General features: G+C 39.7%; 1 protein-coding gene across 3 annotated transcripts in view; it reads left to right on the top strand.

The window, feature by feature from the left end:
• ankrd12 (ankyrin repeat domain 12) overlaps positions 1–22375 on the top strand; it is a 150719-nt gene that overhangs the window by 95445 nt on the left and 32899 nt on the right. For all 3 annotated transcript variants that reach the window (XM_052022995.1, XM_052022996.1, XM_052022997.1), the window contains exons 3-4: positions 2827–2974; positions 17195–17263. In XM_052022995.1, the coding sequence (XP_051878955.1) occupies positions 2827–2974; positions 17195–17263 (217 nt within the window). The remainder of the gene's footprint in view (positions 1–2826; positions 2975–17194; positions 17264–22375) is intronic.

Raw genomic sequence — 22375 nt, 5'->3', positions numbered from 1 at the left:
AACATTCTAAAATTGAAATGTGTTTTAACCAAGAACTGAGAAATAAAGTTGATACGGATTTTGGTGGTAAAGGAATAATATTAATTTTCTGATGTTTGATGCATTCTACATTAAAATACAGTATATGGCTTTCCGGCCAAGATTAACTGTTTTTAAATTGGTGAAACTTCAAAACAAAGTCCTAGATGCTGGAGGTTTGAAATAAAAACAGAAAATGCTGAAAACATTCAGTAGACACACTGAGCATTCAGTAGGTCAGGCTGCATCTGTGGGAAGAGAAGCTGAGCTAACATTTCAAATTGAAAACCCTTTGTCATGCAGGTCTTTGACCTGAAATGTTAGGTCTGTTTCTCTTCCCACAGACTTGTTGAGTATTTCCAACATTTTCTGTTTTTAGATTGATGCTTGGATTGCAGGAAAGACCTAGTCCACACCAGCACCATTTTGTCTGTGGCTGACTCATTTGAATATTTTATTTTTGACTAATAGTGCTCTGATGAGTACCATGTGATGTGTTACAAATAGAAGACTTGGATATTATATTACACCTTTAACATAATAAAAATCCAAGTCGATGTTAAACAAGGATGTTGAAATCCCTTACAAATTGACAGAGTCCAGGGGATCCCCAAGTTACAAATGACCTGACTTACAGAAATCTGACTTTATGCAAATTCTCCCATACATTTTTAAAGCATTTTTCAAGCTAGTAATAATAAAATGATATTCATTAATGACTGGACACACATATTCTATTAGTTTAATTAGGGATAGTGTTAGGGTGATTATTCAATGAAATGAAAGAATTATAGCGAATGTATGTAGAGTGATACTGTATGGGTAGAAAACAAGTTTTTGACCTGTGGAGAAATTGGCTTATGGACTTTTCTCAGGAATGGAACCCTTACGTAACCTAGGGACTGCCTATAACCATTTTAATGTGTAGTGAATTACACAAGGAACTGCTACATCTTTAGGATGAGCTATTTAACTGTCTACCCTGTCACCTTGTTCTGATATTAATAAAGAATCACAAGTTGTTCAAGTTTTTGTTTCTATTTTCCCCTTATTAGCAGCATTCCCCTTGTATTAGCTCAGAAAAATCAAGTTTGCCTATTGTCCCAAGCTATGTTATATCAAGATGAGCACACGTTGCATTTATAAGTGCCTCAATTTGGAAGCAGTCTGTGTTTACACTACCTGCAATTGTAAAACAATTGTGCATATTTTGTGATGTACTCTCAAAGCTTTCTTAACTTTTAACAAAAAAAGTACCTAACCTGTCCCAGAACAAACAAGAAGCCTCTCTGTTCCTGTTTTAAAAGAAAATAAACACGCATATCTTCAAAACTTTAAATGTTCATTTATAGTATTATGGTAAATCTTACATGTGCTTTTTGTAGCTCCAATGATTATCCTTAATAATGCTAAAAATTGCAAGGAATACTCCCAAATGTGTCTTTAAAAAAAAATTCTTGTACAAATTCAGCACTATTGGTGTGCTTTCCTTTGAATTCCCAGCATACAGGTTTCTGATTGCTTTATTCAACATTTTTTTACTCTAGCTTTGTTTTGAAGTCCTTGAATTTAAAATTAGTATTGGTTTATTATTGTCACAGGTACTAAGATATAGCAAAATGTTTTTGTTTGCATGCCATCCAGATAGATTATTGCATAAATTTAGGCACTTGCCTCTGCTATCTGAGGGAAACTCGTCCACAACCACTATGTCTGTAGAGGCTGGAGCAAGACTAATGGAGTCATTGTGGAGCCTAAACTGAGGCCCTCTGGTAAGGCAGAAAGCAGAATAAGAGTTAAATTCCCTCTAGTGAGTGGACTTGGAGCCTCTGAAGGTTTACTGCTCGCGCTCTCATTCAGTTGCAAAGCAAAATTGCGTCTCAGTTTGCCAACTGAGTACTTAATAAGAATTTCAATAATAACTTGCATTTATGTGATATGAAAATTAATTATAGTAACCACTCTTGACAAAAATTGAGTATCACATTATCAGTGGCATTTGCTGTAATGTCAAGCTGTTTAAATGTCCTGCTATAAAAGCCTTATCAAGTATCAAATATCTTAGAAGAATCTCTATTTTTAGCAAACCAAAGAGAAGTTATTAGATGTATCAGAAATCACTAGTCCAGAAAAAAAGATTGCATTAGAAATTAAGAAATCCAAACTATTAGAGCCATTAAGGGTGGGGGATGGAGATGCATTTTGCATTATGATCTCTGAATAATGATAGTGCTCATATATTTAAAACAATAGATGAACACAGATTCAAAACCAGAAATCTGCATTCTTGTAGGCAGTTACTTGGCCACCTGTACAACAGAAGGGAATAATGGAAAGCAATACTGGCCCCATGCATTATATGTGTTAAGAGTGCAGATAACATCTTAGGATGTCACCATGCTGGAACTATAATCTTCTTTCCCAGTTACAAAAGGCATCCCTGGGAGAAGCACGCATAAAAGTAGCAGCAACAAAGCCATATTTAAAGGTCTCTAGACCAGGTATCCTCAAAAATGTACTCCAGAAGATGGAAGAAAGCCCATTGCTGAAGTGAGAAAATGAATTTGAGAACATTCCATACAAAATGGACACAGGTGTATTTCGACACGTGCCTACCAGCTGTGTCTTCTTGGAAATATTCAAAGAAGTTGGTGATATTGAATGAAAAGGCGTAATATAGTGTAATCTGAGCAGAGATTGGGTTTTTATCTTGTTTGTACTTATGAAATTTACCTTTCCATAACACTTGTGAATAATACTGTGGCTTGTTATTTGTGGTTAATTTATATAAATTTTGTCTCATTTTAGAATAAAGAGAAGGTTACATCCTACAACAGAACACCTAAAATAGACCGCAGTGAGTTGGAAAAAGAAGTGAAAGAGAAAACTTCTATGAAACGTAAACTTCCTTTCACTGTCAGTCCATCTAGGAGTGAGCAAAGAGAATCCGACACAGGTAAATCAGATGGTTTATGTGGAAATGTAACAATTTAACTTATTGTGCATTGGTATTTTTGTAGATGGTAGAGAAAATAAGCAGTTGGTGCATATTAGTAGACAATATTAAAGAATAATGTGGTGTTCAGAACTATGAAAGAAGAATTTAATCTATTTAACCAGCCCAAGGCAGCCAACTTTTAGATATTTTTGATCAATTAATTTTCCAGCTTGGATATACATTTGATTCCATCACAATTCGTGATGCATCTAGATTATTGCACAGTTATTCACCACCCTAAGGTAAAATACGTGTATCTAGTCTATCCATTCAGCTTCTCTCTTCTGAACTCTTTTCCTTCCTACACATTTGTTGTCTTTGGGCCTATGGTAAATCATTTCTCTGGTTACATCTTGTCAATGTGATGAAGAATCAGGAATTCCTTTTAAGATCCATCATTTAGCTTTTTAATGCAAACGTATAGCTTCTATTGCCTTCCCTACAGATCAAGTGTCTGATGCCAGGTGTGAGAAAGAATGGCATTTGCTGCACTATTGCCAATGCTTCCTGCATGATGGTAACCAGTCCTGCAGACTGTACTCCAGATAGAGAAACTTCTCTGCTCAGTGTCATACTCTTTTAATTCCATTTGCTATCACAACTAAGATCTCAATTGCATCTCCCACATTCCATGCAGATGGGTTCAATGATTTGTCCACCAATATTTCCAGATTCCTTTTCTATACTGTAGAGTGAGTAAGTTCCTTTTGAGAAGGAGAGATTGCAATTTAATGCAGTTTGAAAAAAAGATGAAATTGCAAACACAAATTTTACTGGAAGGTTTTCTATGTATTGGTATATATCTGCAACAACATTTACAATTGTATGCAGCCACAACAATGGCCTGCATCTGTTCAATACACTGAATATTTAAAGAATATTCAAAATACTCTGCAGTGTTGATCAAAAACCCCTGCAATTTATTATAAATAAGAACAGAAAAGACTGGAAACACTCAGCAGATCAGGCGGTATTTGTGGAAGGGAATCAGATAATATTTCAGGTTGAAGACCTTTCGTCAGAAAGTTGCCACCTTCATCTCGCCAGAGAGATTGGCAACCATTTTAATTTACTTTCCCATTCCCACCTTTCTCTCTGTGGCCTCCTGCACTGTTACAGTGAGGCCCAACACAAACTCGAGAAACATCATCTTCCATTGGGCATGTTGAAACTTTCAGAACTTGCTGTCTTCAACTTTAGGTAAGTCCCTCTTTCTTCTTCTGTATCAGAACTGGTTATCTCTGCCTGTCATCATTTTGGCTCAGTTTTTCCTTTTTTTTTCCTATTTGGTCTGCCCTACTGAGCATGCCCCACAGCCTTCCTACTAGCAGCACGTCACACAGACAAAGAAACTTAATCTGATCCTAACTGCTACCAGACTGCCACATTAAGTCATTTGGTCTCACTCCATGATATAACCTCTGTTCTATCCAACCCTCCCCTACCTTCTCTACTACTGAAAACTGACTTGTTTTCTCTCTTTCCCACTTGTGATGAAGGGTTTGGGACCCGAAGCATTAACCGTTTCACTTTCTACAAATGCTGCCTGACCTAATGAGTGTTTCAAGCATCTGCAAATTTTTGATTTTCATTGACAGTTTTAGAAAGGGATGGCTAAGCTGAGGAGAATGTCAGTCATAGGGTGAGACCAGAGTTCCCATTGGTCCTCTAGGCAGAGAGATTGATGGGGCAGTGGAGGATGACAATAGAGAGACAGAAGTATGACAGGGCTGTGATGCATGTTTAGAAGGCTATACTAATGAAGAGAAGAAAAACTGAGCCAGTGTCACTGGCTTAACAGAAACGGTCTGTTCTAATACAGACAGAAAAAGCAAGTTACCTGAAGTCAGAGAATTTGATATAGAGCCTAGTCAGATGATGAGGTGCTGTTACTCAAACTTACATTGGGCCTCATTATAACAGTGCAGAAAGCCAAGAACAGATGGTCCTAGTGAGAGTAGGTTGGAGAATTAAAATGGCAGGCGACAGGAAGCTCAGAGTCATTCCTGCAGACTGAACACAGTTGCTCTGCAAAGTGATCACTCGATCTGCAATTCACTTCAATGTAGAGAAGACCACATTGTGAACACTGAATGCAGTACACTAGATTGGAAGAAGTGCAAGTGAATCGCTGCTTCACTTAGACTGTTTGGGTCCCTGGATAGTGGGAAGGGAAGAAGTATTGGTTTATTATTGTCACTTGTACCGAGGTACAGTGAAAAACTTGTCTTGCATACCGATCATGCAGGTGAAGGGACCAGTGTTGCTTCTCTTGTTTTTGCATGGGAAAGTGCCATTAGAGGGAGAGCGGTTAGTGGGGACAAAGGAGTGGACCAGGTAATCACAAAGGGAAAGTCTCAATGCTGAAATCTTGTTAGAGCTGGTGGAAATTGCAAAGGAAGATCCATTAAATGTGGAGGCTGGTGGGATGCAAGGTGAGGATCAGGAAGAGTGGTGAGAGTGAAGGTGCAGGAAATAAATGAGATGCAGTCAAGGGACTTGGCTGCTATGGTTGAGGGGAAGTCACGGTTCACAAAAGAAGACTGGCAATAGCTTCAGTTTCTATAGCTACACTTTTGATCTGGAAAATGTGAATGGAGTTGAAGTTATTCAATGTGTAGAAATATTCAGCCAGACAAATGAGTGAGTGTGTGTGTGTGTGGAGGGGAAATGATTGGCCTCTGTTCAAGATGAAGCAGAGAGCCTTCAGACTCTCTAATGTAGTATGGAGGTGTAGAAGAATTGTACATCCACTGTAAAGATGAGCCATTTGGGACCAGGGAGTTGGAAATTTGTCAAAGTGGCAGAGGGTATCAGACATCTCATGGATATAAATGGGAAAGGACTGGACCTAGGGAGAAAGGATAGAAATTAGAAGAAAAAATTTTGATTGGGCAGGCCGAAACAATGGGACTGCCAGAACAGTCTGCTCGTGGATCTTGGGCAAACAATAGAACTGGACAGCGCAGGGGTGGGGTACAATTTATTATGTTCTTGGGCTGTCTCCCACCACAGAAAAACTGATTTCATGGTAATTTGTCTGTTTAACTAGCAAGCAAATAGGAGTCATTTATTACTAAATGCATATTTAAAAAAGGGAATCAATCCTTGCTGCATTCAAAATATTTGAACAACTTTCATTTTAAAATGATGTTATTGTTTGATTATATTTATTTTGGCACCACCTGGAAGTGTAGGAACCTTTTGAGAATGTGAAAGTATTGGGGCTGTAAAGAACTTGCTTGTCTACTTTTGTTTTCAGGCAGTTCTCACAAGAAAAGTTTCTCATTACTCAGCCACTAACTATCATCAGTTGTCATCTTATGGAATGCAAAATAACCAGCCCTGAAAAGGGTGTGATCTGCACAGGTTGTAAACATTTTCTTTCAGGCACAGCAATTGCAAACTAATTTTACGTTTATCTTTATATACATTGATACAAAACTTTTTTTAAATATATGAATGGATTTAATAATTGTGGAGGAGAAAGAACATGACTGAAAGCCAAATGATAGCATTTTTATCAACCATTCATTTTAAGCATGTACTACCTTCCTATAAGCCTGCATCAGAAAATATTACTTCCACCCATACAGTTATTATAGTAGCAAATTCGATTCAGGATATCATTGGCAGCAATTTTATGCCTATGATTTTAAATTGAATGGAATTTAAAATTTAGCATTAATCCTGCTTCACATGAGGTTTAGGAATTCATAAGTGACCCAACCTGTGCTGTTCACTGGTAAGAATTATTTTTGGTGATGTATAGCGAAAACCTGAGTTTCCATAATGTGCATCCATTCTGGTCTTCAATACTTAATGAACATTTTTTTTCAACCAGATGGCTTAAAGATTGCCATTATCTCTCAGAAGGTATTTGCTGGCCATAGAATGCAATTTTTTTATTCATTCAGGGGATGTTGGCATTTGTGATACTTCCAGTAATTATTGCTTATCCCAAATTATCCTTGAAAGTCATGTTGATGAGCCAGCATCTTAATCTCCTGTGGTCTGTGTGGAGACCCAATGTTTAAGATAGTGGATGGGATGCCGTTAAACAGGTTACCTTGTCCTGGATGGTGTTCAGCTTCTAAGTATTATTGTTGCTGCAGTCATTGACATGAGGAGAGAGTATACCATTACACTCCTGATTTGATCCGAGCTGATGATGGAAAGGCAAGGAACAAATCAGGAGTGAAGAGGTAAGTCGCTTACTGCAAAAGGTCCAGTTTCCAACATGATCTTGAGCTGGTCAATGGTGCAGCCCTCTACAAGATGTTGATAGTAGGGAATGTTGCAACGCTTACGCTGATGAATGTGGTGAGGTGGTGATATTCTTATGGGAGATGGCCTTTGCCTGGCTGGTATAAGGTAACTGTTATTTGGCACTTAGCATCCCAAGTCTGAATGTTGTCAAGCTTTAGTGCATGAAGACTGGATTTGCTTCACTACATGAATTAAAAACAGATGAGGAAGAGTCCTTGACCTGAAACATTAACTCCTTTTCTCTTCTCACATATACATCCTGAACTGCTGAGTTTTTGCTGTTTATTTCGAGTTTCCAGTGTTTGCAGTTTTTTTGATTTTCGTTACTTAAATAGTTTCCTGTTGAACAGGATACTACAATTAGTGGTAGATTTTGCCCTTTAGGTCATTGATGAAGCAGCTATAGGTGGTTGGACTTTGAGGAGTTACTGCAACAATATTGATCTGCATTGATTGCCCTTGAACAACCATTGCTAACTTTCATTGAGCTGGGTATGATTCCAGCAACTGGAGAGTTATCCTTCTGATTCCCATTGATTTCAGTTTTAATGGTACCACACATAAGCAAATGCTCTCATGATGTCAAGAGCAGCATTTCTCTCATCTCCGGTACAATTTGGTTCTCTTTTCTGTCAGCAGACTGTAATGATGTCTGAATTTCCCACTAAGCTTCAGCAAATGAGGGGGATCTCGGGGTCCAAGTCCATAGCTCCCTGGAAGTGGCAGCACAAGTAGATAGGATGGTAAAAAGAAGACGTATGGCCTGCTTGCCTTCATCAGTCAGGGCATTGAGTACAAGTCAGGAAGGCATGTTGCAGCTATATAAAACCTTGGTTAGGCCGCATTTGGAATATTGTGTGCAGTTCTGAATGATTTGGAGAGGCTGCAAAAGAGGTTTACCAGGCTGCTGTCTGGATTAGAGGGTATTAGCTCTTGAGGAGTTGGATAAACTTGGATTGTTTTCTCTGGAGCATCGGAAGCTGAGGAGAGACCTGATAGAAGTTTATAAAATTGAGAGGCATAGATAGGGTAGACAATAGAAGTACAACAAATCAGGATGTTAGGATAGAGAATGAGGTATATAGAAACATGTCTAAGATAGTGTGTAGTGAGGATGGTAAGAAGGACAGGCAGGTGAAAAGTCAGGATAGTTTGCTGAACAATAGAAGTACAACAAAATCAATAGCAGATACTGGACTAAATGTACTATATTTAAATGCACGTAGCATTAGGAATAAAGTAGATGACCTAGTGGCACAACTACAGGTTAATAAATACGACATTGTGGCAATCACCGAGTCATGGCTTTATGACGGATGTGATTGGGAATTGAATGTCCAGGGGTACACAGTGTATAGGAAGGATAGGCGGGTAGGCAGAGGGGGAGGTGTGGCCATGATGGTTAGTAGTGATATAAAATCAATAGAAAGGAAGGACATTGGGTCAGAAGAGGTGGAATCCTAATGGGTGGAGCTAAGAAATAGCAAGGGTAAAAGGACAATAGTAGCAGTTATATATAGGCCCCCTAATAGCAGTCAGGAAGTGGACAATAAGTTGCAGTTTGAAATAGAAAAAGCGTGCCAGAGTGACAATGTGAAGATAATTATGGGGGATTTTAACATGAAGATGGACTGGGAAATCCAGCAAGGCAGTAGAACTCAGGAGAGTGAGTTTGTGGAATGTCTATGGGACGGTTTTTTGGAGCAACTTGTTGATGACTCCACCAGGGGATCGTCTGTTTTGGATTGGGTGCTGTGTAATGAACCAGAGGTGATTAGGGAACTAAAGGTAAAGGAACCATTGGGAACTAGTGATCACAATATGATTGAGTTCAGTTTCAAATTTGAGAAGGAGAAGCTGATAACTGGTGTATCGATATATCAGTGGAACAAAGGAAATTACAGTGGTATGAAAGAGGAGTTGGCCCAAATTGATTGGAAGAGTAAGCTAGCTGGAGGGACGGTGGAGCAGAAATGGAAGGAATTTCTACAGGAAATAAGGAAAATGCAGGATAGATGTATTTCAAGAAGAAAGAAGGTTTTGAATGGAAAAAAGGCACAAATGTGGATAATGAGAGAGGTGAAGGCTAAAGTAAAAGCAAAAGGGAGGGCATACAAGGAAGCAAAAATTAGTGGGAAAACAGAAGACTGGGAAACTTTTAAAAACCTGCAGAAAGAAACTAAAAAGGTGGTTAGGAAAGAAAAGATGAATTATGAAAGGAAGTTGGCGGATAACATTCGAAAGGATACTAAGATTTTTTTTAAATATATAAGGAGTAAAAGACAAATACGGGTTGATATAGGACCAATTGATAACGGCACAGGAGAGATTATAATGGATGATAAAGAGATGGCAGAAGAACTAAATGAATATTTTGCATCGGTCTTCACTGTGGAGGACATCAGCAATATACCAGTTAGTCAGGGGTCTCACGAAATGGAACTGAGTTCAGTTAAGATTACTAGAGAGAAGGTGCTAGGAAAACTAAATGGGCTAAAGACTGATAAGTCTCCCAGACCGGATGAGGTGCATCCCCGGGTTCTGAAGGAGGTGGCTTCAGAGATAGCGGAGGCATTGGTGATAATTTTCCAGGAATCAATAGATTCTGGCATGGTTCCGGAGGACGAGGGTGGCAAATGTAGTTCCGCTGCATAAGAAAGGTGGGAGGCAGCATAAAGGAAATTACAGACCTATTAGTCTGACGTCAGTGGTGGAAAAGTTATTGGAATCGATCCTCAAGGATGGGGTTATGGAATACCTAGACGTGCAAGGCAAGATAGGTCCTAGCCAACATGGTTTTGTGAAGGGAAGATCCTGCCTGACCAACCTATTGGAGTTTTTTGAAGAAATCACAGGTAGGGTGGATAAGGGAGAGGCGGTAGATGTTGTGTATTTAGACTTTCAAAAGGCCTTCGACAAGGTGCCGCGTAAGAGACTGATTAATAAGATGAGAGGTCATGGAATTACAGGTAGTATAACAGAATGGGTGGAGCATTGGCTGGTTGGCAGGAAGCAAAGGGTGGGAATAAAAGGATCTCGTTCTGGTTGGCTACCGGTTACTAGTGGTGTTCCGCAGGGGTCGGTGTTGGTTCAGCTTCTTTTTACCTTGTACATTAACGATTTGGATGATGGAGTAAATGGTTTTGTGGCTAAGTTTGCGGATGACACCAAGATAGGTGGAGGCGTAGGGAGTATTGGGGAGACAGGAATGTTGCAGAAAGACCTAGATAGTTTAGGAGAATGGGCAAGGAAATGGCAGATGAGATTCAATGTTGAGAAATGTGCAGTTGTACACTTTGGAAACAGAAATAAGCGGGCAGATTATTATCTAGAAGGAGAGAAAATTCAAAGTACAGAAGTACAAAGGGACTTGGGGGTACTCGTGCAGGATCAGTGGTAAAGAAAGTGAATGCTATGTTGGCATTCATTTTGAGAGGTATAGTGTATAAAAGTAAGGAAGTGTTGATGAGGCTCTACGGCGCACTATTGAGGCCTCATTTGGAATACTGTGCACAGTTTTGGGCCCCATATCTTAGGAAGGATGTGCTAATGTTGGAGAGGGTTCAGAGGAGATTTACGAGGATGATTCCCGGAATGAAAGGGCTTACGTATGATGAGCGTTTGTCGGCTCTTGGACTGTACTCACTGGAGTACAGAAGAATGAGAGGGGACCTCATAGAGACATTTAAAATGTTGAAAGGACTGGACAGAGTAGATGCGGCTAGGCTGTTTCCCTTGGTGGGTGAGTCCAGGACCAGAGGGCACAATCTTAGAATTAGAGGGTACAGGTTTAAAACAGAGATGAGGAGAAATTTCTTTAGCCAGAGGGTGGTGAATATGTGGAATTCCTTGCCAGGTACAGCAGTGGAGGCCAGATCATTGGAGGCGTTTAAGGAAGAGATAGATAGATATCTAAATAGTCGGGGTATCAAGGGATATGGGGATAAGGCCAGAAATTGGGGTTAGAATAGTGTGTTTTGTTTTTGCCCCCCCCCCCCAATTTCTCATTTTTTTTCTTTTTTCCCTTTTCCTTGGAGCAGACTCGATGGGCCAAATGGCCTACTTCTGCTCCCTTGTTTTGTGGTCTTGTGATCAGTCAGAGTCTTTTTTCCCTAGGGTGGAAATGTCAAATACTGGAGGACGTATCTTTAAGGTGAGGGGGGAAAGTTTAAGGGAGACGTGTGGGGCAAGTTTTTTTTTTATACAGACTGGTAGGTGCCTGGAACACACTCCCAAGGGTGACTGGTTGAAGAAGATACGATAGTAGCGTCTAAGAGGCTTTTAGATAGGCACATGAATATGCAGAGAATGGAAGGATATGGATCATTTTCAGGCAGAAGTGATTAGTTTAATCTGGCATCATGCACGGCACAGACATAGAACATAGAAGAATACAAGACAGGAACAGATCCTTCGGCCAACTAAGTCGTTATTGGTGGAGAGAGTGAATGAGTATTGATGCAACACTTTCCCCATCTGGAAAACTTTACACTTTGTCGAATGTTGTTACTGCATTGGAACATCTTGGGTGCAGCTAAGAGTCTATCTGTGTAATTGGATGACCGCTGGTGAACTTCTGGATTGCAATTTAAGAATACAGTCTATTGAGTTTAAAACTTAGTACAGTGTGAATTTTCCAAACCACCAGAAGTAGCCTGCTGTGCAAATAACTGGTCTTGCTTAGAAATACAATGCAACAAATTAAAATAAAATTACTGATATTTTAGAAACCTGCTACTCTAATGCATACAAACACTCCTGACATATAAGCTATGCAATGCAGTTTAAAAGGGCATGGGATAAAAGGATTTGTTTTTATAACAATCTGAAAGCCATACTGACTTTTCTCAGAATGTACCAGAAATTCTTGATTGTTGGCCCTAATCTCAGAAGGTGACATTCCTGTAACTTGGGTGTGACCATTTAAACAGAGAACAAAGCGGATGTACGTTAGTAAAAGGTTTCCATAGCGTTACTTATAAGTGGCTGAGATAACACAGTATTCTGAACATGGTGATTCTTCACACTTGGTTAAAGTCAGTCAATCATGTTCTGATAATAAAATTACAAAAGCAAAAAATGAGCTGCTGGAGGAACCCAGTGAATCAGGCAGCATATGTGGAGGGAAAGGCTCAGTCAACATTTTGGGTCAAGATCCTTCATCTGGACTGAAAGAGTAGAGGGGGCATGGCCAGTATGAAGAGGTCAGGTGGAGTGATGCTGGAAGATTGCAAGCAATCTTCCAGCATCAAAGTCTCTTGTGTCTCCATAAAAATATAAAGTATTAAATTGAAATATAAAGACATTACTAGAAATAACTACATAAAATAAGTTTAAAATAATTGTACAAGAAATCCATACTTTTCTACTTCCACCCTGAGCTGTCCTTTTTCCTTTTTCTTTGACCGTTGTTTCCCTTGCACTTCAGTGGATAGGATGCTCTCCATCTTGAACATATTCACCGACTTCCTCTCCAACTGTCTGGGGTAGAGAATTCCAAACTGTCACAACACCCTGCAGAAGAACTTTCTCGTCATCTCTCTTAAATGTTCACCCCTTTATTCTGAATCTATGGACTCTAGTTCCAGATGCCCACACTAAAGGAACCTCCTTTTGGCATCCTCCCTTGCAAACCCTTTCTAAAGTTTCAATGATGTTACCTCTCATTCTTATAAACTCCTGTGCATACAAGCCAATCTGCATCACTTATCTATCAACCACTTCATCTCAGGAATGAACCTAGTGAACCTTCTCTGCACTGCCTCCAATACAAGCATGTCCCTCCTTAAATGGAGGGATCAAGTTCATACACAGAACTTCATGTGTGGTCTCAGCAGCACCCTATGAAGTTGCATCAAAGCTTCCCTAATTTTTAGAACATAGAACAATTGCAGCACAATTCAGGCCTTTTGGCCCACAAAGCTGTGCCGAACATGTCCCTACCCTAGAAATTACTAGGCTTACCCATAGCCCTCTATTTTACTCAGCTCCATATACCTATCTAACAGTCTCTTGAAAGACCCTATCATATCAGCCTCCACCACCATCTCCGGCAGCCCATTCCACGCACTCACCACTCTCTGAGTAAAAAAAAAACTTACCCCTGACATCTCCTCTATATCTACTCCCCAGCACCTTAAACCTATGTCCTCTTGTGGCCACCAATTCAGCCCTGGGGAAAAGCCTCTGACTATCTACCCTGTCAATACCTCTCATCATCTTATACACCTCTATCAGGTCCCCCCTCATCCTCTGTCTCTCCAAGTAGAAAAGGCCGAGTTCCCTCAACCTGCTTTCATAAGGCATGCTCCGCATTCCAAGCAGCGTCCTTGTAAATCTCCTCTGCACCCTCTCTATGGCTTCCACATCTTTCCTGTAGTGAGGGGACCAGAACTGAGCACAGTACTCCAAGTGGGGTCTGACCAGGGACCTATATCCCTGCAACAATACCTCCCGGCTCCTAAATTCAATTCCCAAATTTTGTACTCCAGTTCTCCTTCTAATAAAAGTGAATATCCCATTAGCTGCCTTAATTTCTCGCAGTACCTTCATGCTAACTACATTTCATGTAATTGGACCCCAAAACCCTTTCGTATTGCATAATTTTTTTTGTCTCACTCTCTAAATAATAATTTGCCTTTTCATTCTTTCAAATGGATACTCCATCTGCCAACTTTTAAAACAGACATTTAGCTCTCAGTATCTTTATGTAATATCTTCTTAACTTTATTGTCCACCTTTTTTTTAGCATCAGTAAATCTGAGTACAATGTACTCAGCCCCTTCATCAGAATAGATTATAAATACTTGAAGCCTCAGTACTAATCCTTGCCACAGCTTGCTTATTACTGATTGCCAGTCATTAAGTGACCATTTCTCATGACTTTTCTGTTAGTTTGCTTCTTCCCCCATCCCTGCCAACATACTATCACCATTTCTGTGCACCATAATTATTTTGTGCAGTGTGTGTGTGTGTGTGTGTGTGTGTGTGTGTGTGTGTGTATATATAAAAATAATCTCTTTTTCTACCCCCATTTTTTTTCTCTCCTTACCTTTTGACCCATGCCCCAGTGGATCTAGTCTCCCCACCTCCCCCACTACTACTTATCACTATCTCTTACCTGCATCTACCTATCACCACCTTGTGACCACCCTGCCTCACCTCTTTTGTCCACCTATCACTGCTTTGTTTTTCCCTCCTATATATTGGGCTTCCCTCTTTTCCTATCTTCAGTCCTGAAGAAGGGTCCTGACCTGAAATGTTGACCGCCTGCTTTTCTCCGCGGATGCTGCCTGGCCTGCTGAGTTCCTCCAGCATCATGTCTTTCACACTACATGTACTGTTTCCCTGTTATTCAGCCTGTTTGATACATCCTCTATCAAATTTGTCAAAAATGCTTTCCCTTTCATAAAACCATGTTTATTCTTCTTGATTGACCAGCAATTTGAACCATGCTATAAATCTGTTCTCTGGAGGTAAACAATGTACTTTGACCTTAGGATATTTTCCTTTAACTTTAATATGCCAATAGGTACAGCTGTAGTTATATATTTAGCAGGACCATATTACAAATGCTGAGCCCAAATGCTGGAGAATATTGATAATTATCCTAATAAGCCAAGAAGAAACAATTCATCAAAAATTGTAGATAACTAATCTGATATTAATGCTGATGCAACAGCCATAATTTAAGTTTTTAGATAATGTGGGAGCTAGAGGCTTAATTTACTGGAACCTTTTGAGGTTTCAGAACTGCTTTTTAGTCTATTCAGCAATAATAATATACTTGGTGAATTAGAAGGCATTTATCCAGAACTTTGAAAAGAAAATTAAGTCCCATAAAGTTACCCAGGTGGTCTGCTAATAGAAAGCACACAATGATCATCATGTTTTGTCTGGGAATAATGACAACTGCAATTACTCAACCTCTGTCCTAAATTCTCTGCATAGTTTTTAATTACTATTACTTGAAACTAAGTGGGGAAGCAAAGGGATGTGGAGCATTGAAACAGAACTAAGTAAATTAAAGTGCAGTATTGGATAGCATAATTAGTTTGAAGGCTACCCTTTTATAAGAACTATTCACTGTCAGATCTGGCAAGACCACAAAGTGCTGTCAGGTCCCCTCTCATGGCCAAAACTGCTCATTATTCCAGGATCCGTCTGGATTGTAGACAACCCTGACTTCTTTTCACTGTTGTAAACTATATCCTGACATTCCTCCCCTTCAACAAATCCAAGGCATATGTGGATATTTTGTCATCAAGTTTGAAACCATTCATTATCTACCTCAGCAGTTTCTCTCTCTTTCCCCAGCACAGAATTTACATTTCTCATGTTTTGCTATCTCCTCATCTATCCTTTCTGAGCACACTTTTTTTTAACAAAATACAGCTTTTGCTGTATTCCATATTATTAAACTACTACCCTTCTGACTTCCCATGTTACCAGGTATTATTTAATGCTTCCTTCTCCTGTACTGTTCTCATTCACATCAGCTGTTGAAACTCTTCTCAAAAAATGCCAGCCATTGAACCCTCACCCTTAACAAACTGGCACCCATCCCCAATTTTCCCTCAAGTGTTGAGTATGCTACTTCCTTTTAAATATATATGTATCTTCCTCAGAGCTCCATATTTTATTCCATCTAGTCAGATCTCTAACCCCAACACAATATGAAAACTGCTTATAAATTTGTGTGCAAAACTAAATGTTTTTTTCAACTGTAGTCTTTGACTTCTTCAACAATACCATTCCATTCTCATGTCTCTCTTCCTTTATCCATATTCATTTCTTATATGGCAAAGCAATTCTCCCTCAGAAAATGCTGGTCAACCTCAGCAGTTCAGGTAACATCTGGGGAAAGAGAAACAGTTAATGTTTCAGGTCTGGACCTTCATGGAACCCTTTAGACCTGGAATATGAAATGTTAACTCTTTTTCTTTCCCCCAGATGCTGCCTGACCTGCTGAGTTTATTTAGCATTTTCTGTTTTTATTTAAAATGCAATGCAATGTTTCTGCATTTGACATACTTGGGCCATTGCACGTAAGTGCAAGCAGCAATAAATCCAGTGTTCCTTCCCACCACGCCCACACCCCCACCTTTCTCCCCTGTAGAGCTGGTCAAAGACTCAGAATTTTCCAGAGCTTCGTTAAGAAAACTTGAGTTCATTTTCATGCTGTAGTAAACCACTGAGAAAATAGTTACAATTAATTTGCATCAGCATCTGTTATTTCTCCCAGTATAACACAAATGTTGCATGGTGTTATATTAGTGCTCTACATTTCTTTTAGGTCTAAATATACATTTTCTAGTTCAGCTTTACAAATGCTATAAATATGGAAAGTCCCTTGTAATTTAGTTTTGAGTCACGTGATCTGAATTTGATATTTGTTTGGTCATTCCACTTACCAGAATCACATGACTGGAAACTTTGGTTTCTAAAATGTTGGTCTGCAGGGATTAAAAATAGACATCATAGGAGTGCACGTTTTTAAACAATGTAATTTGACCTTGGCAAAGAGAGACTTCTAAGCTCGTGAAAAATACTGCAAGTTATTTTCCATTTCTTCAGCTCTGTAGGTTGAAGTTTTCAGAGCTTTCCTTTCAACATTTTAAAAAAAACACTTCTGTTCATTATTCAATGTTGCCAGAAGTTCCTAGCCAAATTTTCAAGTAGTTTTGCTCTGTTATGTGGGATTTGGTAATTGAAATCTGTTTAAATGTATGCACTCTCTCCATTGAAAGCTCACAAAAATTCTCTTAAGATGTTGAAAATGCTGTTTTTAAATAGATTGCCACCAAGATGGAAGTTCCTATTTGTAATTAGATTATTATTTAAGTGGAGAATTTCTTTGTAAAGGGTATGTTAGAAATGTTAAATAGTTAAATTTTTCTTACTCTTTAGATTCAGATCCAGGACACTCAAGTGAAACCTGGGGAGAACGATTAATACCACCTTACAGGACGTACTCAGGTAAATCCTGTTAACTTTTATGGACATTCTCTTCTTTCTCCAAATGTAAAGTGTGTTTGTATACACTGTTGATATTTTGTGTTTGACGTTCATTTACCTTGGTCAATTATGTGTGCTTCAGTCAGAAGAATCCTGTGGCCAATCCCATATTGCTCAGATAACCTGCTTTAATTGTGTACTGCATAGAGTGCCAAGAAAAGCTCTTGTTCAAACCTGTAGATCCAATGGCACTTCTGACCTAATTAGAGGGGGGGAAAAATGAGAACATCGCTTCAAATGATTGATTGCACGAGACACAGTTGTTGCTTGATAATGATTAGGGAAGATAGGCAAATCAGCTGTGCTAGAGAGACTGAGTTATGGAAAAATATAACCCCTCCAGCATCCTCATTAATTAATTAGTCCAAGAGTCTAATTTCAACAGCTTTAACACTTAAGAATTATGAGTTACCTCTTGTATTTATCCATGCAAAAATCTGCAGCCATTTATTCTCAATGGACAAGGGACCATAGCTCCTATTCCTTTAAATTCCAATGGTCATTGTAAGGGGACAAATGGTGCAGAACATTGCAGAAAACTGTGCATATCTAATGTGAAGGTTTCAGTCATTGTATTATTGTGCTCTTGATACAAAACCAACTCCTAAAAAGTAAAAGCAAGAAGATGTGTCTTGCTTCAAAGGTGCTTTGCAAACAAATTATTACAAGGCCACATTATCACTCACCCATAGTGCCTGTGGTTAGGACCATTCAACAAGCAAGAAATAATACCTTATAGGTTCAAGTTGTTGGCATCATGTATCCTTCAGCATTCCAATCAATTGTACTAAATAATCAGCGCCTTCTCTGGTAGATGACAGTGCTGTGAGAACTTGTCATTGCAAGTTTTTTTAATACCAGCTATTCACATAATGAGCCACTGTTAATCCAGTTAAATGTCCAGCCTCTGCACTGAATACAGTTTTTAAACCAATTAGTTGAAACACCAAGTTGTCAAAGAACTACACAAAACAATTCCTCTCTGTTCTGAGCCATTTGTTTTGTTGCGATCACTTCTAAGTGCCACTCTGATCTATTGAGCTCCATACTAGTCGATCGGAGAGAAGCATTATGTTCAGCAAGCCTCTATTTCAACATTTAGTATCCTTGTGCACAGTGCCACTAATATATAGACATTACCATGATTTGTGTGTCACAGCACAATCGTTTTAGCGAGTTTGGTAGATGAGATTGTGGTGAAACTAAAGCTGTAACAGTGAATCATCTGATGCTAGATTTTGGGTATCATAAGGTTAGAAATGTCATTGAAGCAATATGCACAGGATGTGCCTCTTACTGGGAAAACAGCATGATAGTGTCTCAACCCACAGTAGAATTAACTCTCTGCCTGTTGTTTTGACTGCATCATTCATAGAACTGAGTTTCCATTTCCTTCAGCTTCATCTTTAAAAACTTCCGTGACCATCTCTGAATAAACTACTATTCATTTAATTGCTCATCCATATTTCAGACCCAGTGTAAATTCCATTAACCAATCATCTATTCAGATTGTAATAGGTCATGCATCATGGGGCAAAGACATACTACATCCTTATTTCAGTAATAATTCCTGCATTTCACTCCTTTCAACAGTATTATAGAGGCCTATTTATGAGCAAGTATGGGACAGTCCATTAGATGCTGTCTATCAATGAGTTCAGAGGATCCTTCATGTTCTGTAGACTTTCCTTGACCTTAAACATTTGAATGAGGGATTACGGTAACAGTGAGTAGCAACATTGCAAAAGGCAGTAGTTTATATCTCGGTAGCCTGCAGAGGCTGGTTAAAGTGGACTCTTGGTGGCATAAAGACTAAAGAAAAATATTTTAATTACCATGGTGTTCTGGGACCTCTGCTGTTTGTGATATATATAAACGACTTGGATGAAAACATGGATGGGTGGGTTAGTAAGTTTGCAGATGGTACAAAGATTGGTGGCACTGTGGATTATGTAGAAGATTGCCAAAGGATACAGCAGGATATAGATCAGTTGCAGATATGGGTGGAGAAATGGCAGCTGGAGTTTAATCTGGACAAGTGTGAGGTGTTGCACTTTGGGGTATCAAATGTAAAGGGAAAGTACACAGTCAATGGCAGGAACTTCAACAGCATTGATGTACAGAGGTATCTTGGGGTCCAAGTCCATTGCTCCCTGAAAGTGGCTGCACAAGTTGATAGGGTGGTGAAGAAGGCATATAGTGCGTTTGCCTTTATTAGTCAAGGCATTGAGTTCAAGAGTCAAGAAGTTAGGTTGCAGCTTTATAAAACTGTGGTTAGGCTGCATCTGGGGTACTGCATTCAATTCTGGTCGCTCCATTATAGGAAGGATGTGGAGGCTTTGGAGAGGGTGCACAACAGGTTTACCATGACACTGTCTGGATTAGAGGGCGTGTGCTACAAGGACGTTGGACAAACTAGGGTTGTTTTTTCTGGAGCAGTGGAGGCTGAGAGGGAACCTGATAGAAGTTTATAAAATTATGAAAGGCATAGAGTAGAAAGCTGGTATCTTTTTTCCAGAGTCGAAATGTCAACTATTAGAGGGCATGCATTTAAGGTGAGAAGGGTAAAGTTCAAAGGAGATGTGCAGGGCAAGTTTTTTGTACAGAGGGTGGTGGGTGCCTGGAATGCAATGCGAGGGGTGGTGTTGGAGGCAGATACTATTGGTATTTAAGAGGCTCTTAGGCACATGGAAATTCAGAGAATAGACGGATATGGACTGTGTGCAGGCAGAAGGGATTAATTTAATTAGGTGTCATTAGCTTAATTCATTCAGCACAGCACCTTGGGCTGAAGGGCCTGTTACTGTTTTATGTTTTATGATCAATTATGAGAAATATACTTTTCCCTTGAGTGTCTTCAGCTTGGCTTGGAGAGCCTACCACTATGATGAAGTGCATAAACTGTAGCTACTGAAAGGCCATAGCCTTTCTCTTTCGAATATGAGAAATTTCCAAGATATATGCTCATTACCAGCTCTTTCTAGAAAGCTTGACTACTGTATACTGTCATGAGTGGCTGCAGTCTGGAATAACTGCCTGGGGATTAAAAGTGAACACATTGCCTGAATGCTGGTCAGGGGGAGGGGTGGGACGAGAAATGCTGACATCTTGATGAAAGATGGCACTTGTATGCACGCTAATGCCAGTGGCTCTCTTGGAACCGGGCAGTCAGTGGAATGTAGTTCTGCTGTGACAATAGTGCACAGCTTCCAGATCCATATCTAAGTCAGTGACTCTATCTCACATAAGAGTTGCCTGCTCTCTGAGGGCTTTGTGATCTTTCAGGAATCATTATCCAGCACTCTGTCCATCAGTACTATCTCTTTGTTTCAGGAGAAGAGGGAAGATCTCATGTGGGGCCCCTCTCTGTTCCCAGAGAACCGCAGCCCACTCAAGAATGGTATCTCTGTTTTCCCACAACAGCAATTTTCTCCTGTGTTAGAGTTAGCCAATCTCAATTGGGGTTGGCATGAAACTCCAGAGGCATGAAGACCTTGAGTAACCTTCAGCTCAACTTCCATGGAAGCTGAAGTGAGGCCTATTAGCTTGACCCTGGCACAGAATTTGTGTTACTTCAGTGGAACGGATAGCTGTGCCATACGATATAATCTCTCCTGAGAGGTTGAAAATTATCTCCCTTGTGTTGCTGACCATTTTGTGTGTGGTCAGGCAGACAGGATAACAAAGGCAAAGTCGAGCTTATTGTCATGTGCTTACAGGTGCAATGAAATACTTGCTTGCAGCAGCATCACAGGCGCATGGTATCATACAAGCAGCATTCACAAGAAAAACATAAATTAAAGTATACACAATTTTTACAAGAATTCAACATGCCAGATGTCTTGGCGATCATCTACACCAACCTTCTCGTGAGCACTTCCCTTTTCTTGTCCTTATCTGAATAAGGCAACGCTGTTGTGTGGACTTTTCCCCCTTCTGCAAGTCAGCATGTTAGCCTTTCTTTGCCTGTCACTTGAATGTCTAGTATCTTTCCTCATACACCACAAACTGCTGGAGGAACTCATCAGGTCAGGCACCATCTGTGCAGATAGAGGGATGGTTGATGTTTTGGGTGGAGACCCTGCAGTTTCTTATGTCTTCTCTAGTGGCTTTTGCTATTGTGTTGTTTAGAAATGTTGAGTCTAATAATGTAGTGTGTTCTTCGTCCTCAATCTTCACACTTATCCTTCACTTCTTTGTAATTGGAGTATGGTCATAGTTGTGGGAGTGGTTCTGAGGAACCTGTAATGATAAATAACAAAAGAATTCCATGGCAAGGCTGTGTGAATAGTACTTTGTTCTATTTACATGTATCTGTAGAAACAATTAATTCAATTAGGGGTAGGGAAATGAGTAAAGGACAAACAATGCATGCTGTAGCGTGGGTCTGGGTTGTCCTGGTTCCCATGAGGAAACTTCTCCAATCTGGTGAAACTATGATAGAATCTTTCCCTCCCCCCACCCTTTCTATCTACTGAGTCAACCTGCAATCCTTCATGACTTTGGTCTGAAAGAGAAAATGCTTTATTAATTGTTCACCAATGACATTCTTGCATTACTTGGTCTGTCTGTGTGTGTGTGTGTGTGTGTGTATGCTTGTGCATATTTGTTCAGGTCATGGTACTTATGTGGAAATGTTGCCATGACCAAAAACCCCTTTGATAACCTGAAAACCATCTCTCTAATGCCTGTGAATGAATTGGCACAGGCAAGCTGGGCAGTGTTTTAACACTCCAAATCCTACTCCCTCTCTGCTGCTTAACCTCGTGCTTTATGCTCAAGACAAGTTACCCTATTTTTTTTAAACTGTAAAGCCTACAAGTTGCACTTAAGTCGTATAATTTATAGACATTTACAGATTGTCATGCTATTTCTAACTCGGTGCAAACTTTAAAGGGAGGAACAGAATTCATTCTCCAATGTCAGGAAAATTTATTTCAAAAATTCCAGGGTAGTTTCCTGATTGTGACATAATGCACACAGAAATTTCTTAGGGCAGTGAGTCTCTCATTCTCTGCCCTTGAGGGTGGTGGAGGCCAGATCATTAGATATAAAACATTATAATGCTGGAGG

Source organism: Pristis pectinata, chromosome 9 (genome assembly GCF_009764475.1).
Source record: "Pristis pectinata isolate sPriPec2 chromosome 9, sPriPec2.1.pri, whole genome shotgun sequence".
Lineage (NCBI taxonomy): Eukaryota > Metazoa > Chordata > Chondrichthyes > Rhinopristiformes > Pristidae > Pristis > Pristis pectinata.
Note: the sequence above shows the minus strand (reverse complement) of the source record. Positions and strands in the feature narration are given on the sequence as shown.